At 40.9% G+C, this 7,624-nt stretch overlaps 1 protein-coding gene across 5 annotated transcripts; it reads right to left on the reverse strand.

The window, feature by feature from the left end:
• Nucleotides 1-450: 450 nt before the first annotated feature.
• c5h19orf47 (chromosome 5 C19orf47 homolog) lies at nucleotides 451-6,970 on the reverse strand. 5 transcript variants are annotated; one of them, XM_046389456.1, is made up of 8 exons: nucleotides 6,832-6,970; nucleotides 5,859-5,946; nucleotides 5,126-5,240; nucleotides 4,889-4,970; nucleotides 3,834-3,959; nucleotides 3,623-3,697; nucleotides 2,487-2,560; nucleotides 451-2,397 (listed from the first exon to the last, which is right to left on the reverse strand). In XM_046389456.1, the coding sequence occupies exons 1-8, from the start codon at nucleotides 6,848-6,850 to the stop codon at nucleotides 1,858-1,860; spliced, it is 1,119 nt and encodes a 372-aa protein (XP_046245412.1). In that variant the 5' UTR covers nucleotides 6,851-6,970; the 3' UTR covers nucleotides 451-1,857. The 5 variants fall into 5 exon arrangements, with proteins under 5 accessions (XP_046245412.1, XP_046245410.1, XP_046245414.1 ...); XM_046389454.1 differs by having other exon boundaries at nucleotides 3,548-3,697; nucleotides 6,832-6,968; XM_046389458.1 differs by lacking the exon at nucleotides 6,832-6,970 and adding an exon at nucleotides 6,722-6,754 and having other exon boundaries at nucleotides 3,548-3,697.
• Between the last annotated feature and the right edge of the window lie 654 nt (nucleotides 6,971-7,624).

The raw sequence follows: 7,624 nt of genomic DNA on the forward strand, positions 1-7,624 counted from the left end.
AAGAGAGGTGAAAACATATTATATAAATTATTACATTAGCCATCAACAGGAGTTCACACAGAATAATACTAAATGTGTGTTTTGGGGAATTCTACTGTTTTTCCCACTTTTCCAGAGTCTGAAATGTATTTTTTTTTTACGTATTTGAAGTTATGTCAGACTGCAGTGTTAGTATTGATTGTCTGTTGGATCAGATCTGATACAGTAAAGAGACATCATTAGCATAACTGTTGACAGTTCAGACGACATTATGCAGCACCAGCCTCATTGTGAGAGGAGTGGGAGCTTAATAGGCTTATTGATAAATGATCAGCTAAATCTTCCCAGGGGAACATAAATATCGATTATTCTGTCATGCTCATACATAAGAGTTGCAAAATGCATTTTCATTTTGTGCCAATGACATGCATTATAAAGACTTAAGAAATGGGGGAAAAAATAACTACAATGATGTTGGGACACTTTTTTCTTTTAATTGTTTTCCAAGCACACTTTAACTTTTGTCCTCAATATCATTAAAAAACACGACAGCTCATGGTGTGTTTTGCTCTTCTTTGTTTTCTAAAACCAACAAAAAAAAAAATCTTCAATGTGATTTTAAACATTTCAAATATTTACAGTGTAACAAAACAGTGGTGTGAAGCCTTAAAGATGGGTGCTAATGACCCATACTGGTAAAGGTGAACTACGCACTGAGAGCTACAGTGGCCCCTGACACTAGGTGCGATGGCATCTCTGAGTTTCTTTACAGGACACAGTGTCCACATTAAAAAATGTGCAGCAGAACAGGATCTGGGTTGTCTGAAATCAAGTCTAACAAATCTATACATTTCATTTCAAAATATAAACAATATTCTACTGATCTGGCCTTCAAGTAGGTGGTCATAGAAAACGTTCAGTACTACGGTAGAAACGCTGAAATGGTCGTGTTAAGTTCACAGGTGTGAACTTGTACCCCACAAATCGCAGCAGAAGAGGAGGCGGGGCGCTCTCGTCGAGTCACCTGCTCAAGGAGGTCGTTCTGTGTAGCCATTTAAATGATTTTTTTTGTTTTAACTCACTGAAATTGAAAGACATTTTCTACTTTCAAAACATGATAGAAGAGGTAATTTTGAGGTGGCAGAGGCGACAAGAAAGACAAAGCTGTAACCATAGTCTCATAGCTAGCATGACGAATGACCGCCGTCCAGTTCTTTTTTAACTCAAAAAGTAAACTGCCTGAGGTGTGAAAGAACATCTATCTGTACCTCTTACATCAAAATTGTTTTTAAAAAGAAGATAATTCCCTTTCAGGCAAACAAACAGCACATTATTTATCTTGGAAGGAGGAACATTTTCAACTACTCATATGCATTCATTGACAAAGACTCAATAAAGGGGAAGTTGAGGCAGCAGCATCCTTCTATGTGGAGTTACGGGGTAAAATAAAAACCACCATAATGGCAGCCTTGTTGACATCATGCTCATGCCTTAAGATCACAAACATACTGAGATATATATATATATATATATATATTATAAAAATGATAAACGGCAGATATGACCGAGTGGCTATGACACGTGGCTTTCTGGTTGAGCAACTCAAATTAAAAGCTTGGACATGAAACAAAGTGGATTTTCCAATGGCAGCATGACAAAATTCATCTAATTCCATTTAAGAGTAACCCTAAAGCCACAATGCAGCATTAAAAGCACCCTGACACTCAGGCGGAGTGAAGGACAGGAAAAAAAACAAAACAAAAAAAAAACACTCCAATCTGCAGTCATGTATAAACGCAAAAAGGTGGTGATACAAATTCTTGTTCTAGACTTGGTATAGAAATAGTCTAAATAATTTTTAGGGGTTTACAGTATGTGTTAGGTTTTCTTGCTCCCCAGTCTCTTAAAAACACTGACAGCTCTTACGTCCATCTGGGCACCCATTGACTCCCCTCCTCCTCCTGACCCGGTGCTGCTGCTGACCTTGGGGCTTGCTATGGTCAGTCTCTGCTGGGTTCTGGGCCTGGTGCTGGTGGTCACCCTGTTGTCCTGCGTGTCAGCAGGCGTGGATGACACTGCCGTGCTCTGGTGCGTGGCAGGGAGCTTGCCCAGTCTCTGAAGCACACTAATCTTGGCAGGGGGGAGGCCATTAGGAGAAGAGGAGGAGGTGGGAGTGTCAGGGGGAGGTAGTTTGAATTTGCCCCCCAGGCGCCGCAGGGTGGTCGGGGCTGGCTTTGCGGCGGGCTCTTTCTTCTGGGAGGGAGGTGGTTTCTTGAGGACGCCAGCATACTGGAGGACGGAGCCTTCTTCGTCACTGTCGTCCTCGTCATCTACATCCATGTTTCCAGTTATTTTGCCTGGCTTCGGCCTGTGTTCCTCTTCCACTCCTCTGTCCAGACGACTGAACACGCCGGTGGGCTGCCAAGCATTAATAATGTGAGCACAGAGCTTATCTTTCCGCCCGCATCCCATACAAAGAGATATCACAACATGCTCATCTGCCTCACCTTGATATTGCTTGTTGTTGTGTCTGCCTTCGATTCAGCCCCAAGTCTTTCGAACACAGATGTGCGCTTCAAACCTTTTTGAGAAGTAGAGAAAGAAGCAATTACAAAGTTTTGCATAGAAATTACTGTGACAGGTTTGATTTGTTTTGATCCATTGTTGACCGTAAAATAACCAGCAACAAATTTCAAAATATCTAAATGATCACAGCAGAAGATAGAGAAAAAAAACCTTCTTCAATTTTTAAAGATTTTTAAGGTTTTATTAAACAATTATATCAATAAAAATAGTGATTAAATTCATGTAATGCAACAGTTACCAGCTTTGGGGCTGTATGAGTTCACAAGACTTACATGATTTATTTCCGTGAGCTTAAGTAGCAGCTTCAGTCAAGCAAGTTGACCGGTCATTTATGGTTTTATAGCTTGTAAATGATGATGTAGTTACCATGCAATACAATTACCAATGTGAGATTATTGCAGAACATATCCGGCATCAGTATTTTATTCTGGTAAACGTTCTATTTGTTTGCATTACCTAAATGCATCTTTCTTTTATTTTGAAAGTTCTACCAGAAGTCCTAATCTGAACTATGTCAGAAATACAAATGGTTTTGTTTTCACTCTGCTTATGAGTTTCTTTATGAAGAGATACCTTGAAGTTTCTAATGAAAGCAAATACAGAGAGAAGCCAAGCGGACAGAGAGCAAGACTCAAAATGCTTCTCTTTCAGGAAATACTTATGAACAAATATGAGCTGTGAACAGTGTTGTGCCTCCTTTCAGAGACAGAACCCACAGAACTCATACCACGAAGAAAAAAAAACAGTCAAAGGATTTATGGTTGGGTAAAATCAAAGTAGTGTGAGACAAAGGACAAATTTTTGACATAGGGATTAGTTATTCGTGCAGTAGAAAGTATTAGTAAATACGGAAATGAGCGATGATGCCCAGAGATCCTTCATTCAGTTTTAGTACGAAAGAAGAATTAGAAGAAGAATTAGCTGTGGTGAGCAACAGCATAATTCGAGCGGAGAGCTGGCGAGGCCACTGGCTCAGGCCTACCTTTCTTGGCCTGCTGGGCCAGGATGCGGCGTGTGCGAGGCGTGGTGCCTTTGGGCATGTTGATGATGTACTTGCCTTCCATCTCTGCTGTGACACGCCGGCGCTTCACTACGGGCACACCGGTCCCCTCATCAGCTGGCTGACTTACAACTGACAAACAAAGTGGTGGGTACATGAGGATTAGAGGTAAGGGTGGTAGGATTTGGGGGGGGACAGGTATCATGGCTCCAGAGGGACAGGAAATGCAGGATTGGTGGGATAAAAAATTTTTTTCCATGATATCTACCTGCTTTGACACTCTTGTTTGCTTGCGTGTTTGACACTGTGACAGACAGGCGGTTGTCAGGTCGACGGGCTGGAGTGGCCGGCGGGGAGTCATGGCTCAAAGCGTTGGCAATCATACGAGTGGCAGCTGAGCAAAATTTTAAAAAAGAGAGAAAATTAGTTGTGCTTTTCCTACAGGAACTCTTCGTGTTCTGTACCCAAGACGAGATCAGAGGACAGCGGGACGTCTCAACTTCCTTCAGAAATGTGTGAGGCCCTTGCAGACATGCCAAAATTAAAGGCGTGCATACTAGAACATGTCGTGAAGAACTGAGGACGGTCTTGTACAGCCTGGCACTGAGGTCAACATGCTAAGAGATGCAGTTTGTTCTGGTAACATTAGATTAGGCTGATTTACTTTACCCCCTAATGGAAACAATCACCCTTTCTTATGCCCTATCACCTGACAACACAGTGATAAATGCAGGCAGTAAAAAACTGTTTTGTAGAGGTTTAGCCTCTTTCAGGTTGTCCCTCAAAATAAAGACAGGACAGAAAATCAGCTTTGCTGATAGAGGCCTAGGCCTGAAGTAGGCCTACATTAAATAAGAGAGGTTGCACCACAATCATTGCATTTACAAGAGCGACGTGATAACAGAGATCGTCTCTCTCTCTCTCTCTCTGTGATGTTTCTCTGCAGAGCATGTGAGATTGTCAGTTGAAGGAAAGACGAGAAGGAGAGGAGATTGTCCACAAGTTAACTAATGGCAGATGAGAAGTGCTCTCAGACTGAAAATGAACACAAAAAATGCTAAGAAGAGTTGCCAAATGTTATTGGGCAGCTGTCAATGTATCTGGGCAGCCTGCCAAAGTAAAGTCTATATGAGGGAAACACAAGATGTGTTGTGAGAGAGAGAGAGAGTGAGAACAAGAGGGGAGCACACAGCTCCACAAACAGAACAACACCATGTGGAAGAAACTGTAGATATTGTGATGTAAGAAGCTTACTTGATTTAATTCCTGGAAAGATAATTTAGTATAATTCAAGTTGTAGAAACACAAAATGCAGATACTTACGAGTATTAGCAGTTCTTCTGAGCTCAGCTTTCACACTGGTCTGTCCTGAGGAAATGGCTTCTGTAGCCATTTTGCACATATCCTGAGAGGGAATCCAAAGTTTAAGTAAATTCACACTGTGAATCACTGGAAGCAACAGCTTTGTGGTGGTAACTTGTTTGTAAATGCTTGCGCCAGAGGCAAGAGCCGCCCAATCTGAAGATTTCATTACTTCAGAAAATAAAACTCTAATCTCACCTGCCTGTAGACCAGCTTGGCATGTTTAAGAATGGCAATGATGTCGCCGATGACTGTAATGCCGAGGTCCATCATGATGTCTTTACTGAGGTCCATCAGCATGTTCTTGTGGATTCTGCAGGGACATGAAAAATCAGAAAATAATTTATGCACTATTGTTCTCTTAATCTAAATTAACGAACAAAACAATAAGTCACCTGGATAGGTTTAATGAAGAAGGTGATCCTTTCCATGACAGCTACCATATTTATCAGATGAATCAAACAAATGTTTTTGAATTTATAAAATGAACTTAAAAATGAAACATAAAAAATGAACATAAAAAAATCACAATATAAGAAGCGTATGGAATATAACTGTAATTTAAGCGGTAGCTTTAATAATGGTCTGATAATTAAACTTCTGTTCATCTCTTTTAGTTTATCAAGTGAGGGTGAATGCACTTTGGTTTGTGGCTTCTGAGACACACACACTGTGCATACTGGGTTTGATGTCTGCATCTGATCACCAGAGAGGAGGAATGACAGCAACGACTTAAACTCAACTTAATGCCCATGTTTCTGATGTCAGGTTTTCATTTTCACTTCTGGATGAGAAACGCTTTGTTGATCATCACAATTAATTGTGTTTCAGCTGAACTCCAGCCTGATGTGATGGTGTCAAAAATAAATAAACATGATCACACCAGAACACACTGGGCCTAAAATGTGCTGTAAAATAAGCATGAGCTTACCTGTTGTCCACAAAGGAGACTGCATACGTGACTGCAAGGCCGGCTGGGATCCCAGCATCTTTAAAAAATTGAATCCACTCTGAGGTGGCTTAAGAAAAACGTAAAAGACTGTTAGAAATCGTGCTACAGAAAAGAACACCCAAACAGTGATATGTTACTGCATGCCTGTAGTAACTGGAAACTAAACTGTTCAAACAAGATAAAGCTACACAGTGAGAGAGATGCATGGTACAAAAAGCCAGTGGGAGACATAAACCTGAGGAGACAGCAGCATGCTGAGGTCTAACACATGCTGACTATGGCCAGCTGGAGGTTATTTATAACACCAATTATGAGACGTCTTCTGGTTTGAGTAACAGATACATGATGAAGGGTGAACAACAGCTGCCAGAACAATGCGTCTGTCCCGTCTGTTGTGACTCTTACTAATGAGATCATAGTCACACCGAGATAAAACTCACACGGTGGCTAAAATCTCATTTAGCCTTTTGGATGCCCGAACAAGACAAAACCACAAATGGTGGCGAAACATTTTAGAACTGTACTGTAGCAGTATAGTACGCCGCCATGTAGTGTGAATCTAAAATAGACTTCAGTCCCGGCTATCTCGTTTTAGCTTAAGGCCTAGCTATGTTACGCGATTCCAAGATAAAAATAGCCAACAACACAGTTCCCTCTTGAGGTCTGTTCGAAACAGTGAAAGTAAAATCACCCATTTACGAGATCAAATAAATCCGCTGCCAGACCGGTCCGAATTAGTATTCGGCATTAGCATTGTCTTAGCATTAGCTAGCAGTGAATCAAAAGGCGGCGTCGGCTCTCTGCGATGTCCGTTAAGAATAAAACAGTTGCAAAAATCCTACACGGTATCCTGAATTGAGGGAGTGATTACGTCCGATATGCACTGAAATATCGAAATATTTTTATTGTTGCTAAGCGGTAACAGTGGTTTGCCGGGCCTTAACGGTCTCACCTGTTGTCACAGACGCCATGTTTACAACAAATGTGTGGTGACGTCAGCAACATCCGGATAGCTCGCGCTGCTCCCGTGACGCAACTTCCCCCACAACCACAAAAGGTCTTGTGAAATTTTATGTATGGACGCTAGAGAGCAACATAGACTGAAAATTCACATGAAATGGCCTCTCCAGACAATCATGATCACTTTTGCAATGACTTGTTTCACCAAATAAGCCTGCAATTTACCGTTTAGTCACATCCAGTAGATACAGAGCAACATTCATTTCATATTGTTTTCCCTTTCTGCCATTTGTAGCTTTACCATGAATGTATGGGTAGGACAAGAAGTACACAGTAAACTGAACACACCCGCTTTGGGAGCAGTGTGAGTGACTCAAAACAGTACAGCAGGGGCCGTGAAGCAAAAACAAATTAAAAGATGCTATAAAGCTCTGTAGGGCAAAGGGGAATCATAGAGTCAAGCCATACATCTTGTTCATCACAATGACATTTTTTCAAATATGAGCAGTCAGGGGATCCATTTTTAAAATGAAAAAATATTTATTATAGTCACTAGAAAAAGAATACTATGCAGGGGTTTCTTAAAACCCCAAAGCATTTGTATTTGTTTACCTTAATGGACCTTTGAATGCTGTGGTACAATTGAATTATAACATAAATTCTCTATGGCATACTTTTACATATGCAAATTATGCCTAAATGCTAATTTTATTAATGTATATATATGTATGTGTGTATGTATTATTGCAAAAAGATCACGGAAATAACCAAGACAGTCCAAGATA

Source organism: Scatophagus argus, chromosome 5, assembly GCF_020382885.2.
Source record: "Scatophagus argus isolate fScaArg1 chromosome 5, fScaArg1.pri, whole genome shotgun sequence".
Classification (NCBI taxonomy): Eukaryota; Metazoa; Chordata; class Actinopteri; family Scatophagidae; genus Scatophagus; species Scatophagus argus.

Excerpts from the sequence above, each read along its gene's own strand:
- c5h19orf47 (XM_046389454.1), bottom strand. Across the intron at positions 3,698-3,833 it reads AAACAAGAGTGTCAAAGCAG|TTGTAAGTCAGCCAGCTGAT; the intron begins GTAGATATCATG and ends TTTGTTTGTCAG. Across the intron at positions 2,398-2,486 it reads CAACAACAAGCAATATCAAG|CCCACCGGCGTGTTCAGTCG; the intron begins GTGAGGCAGATG and ends AATGCTTGGCAG.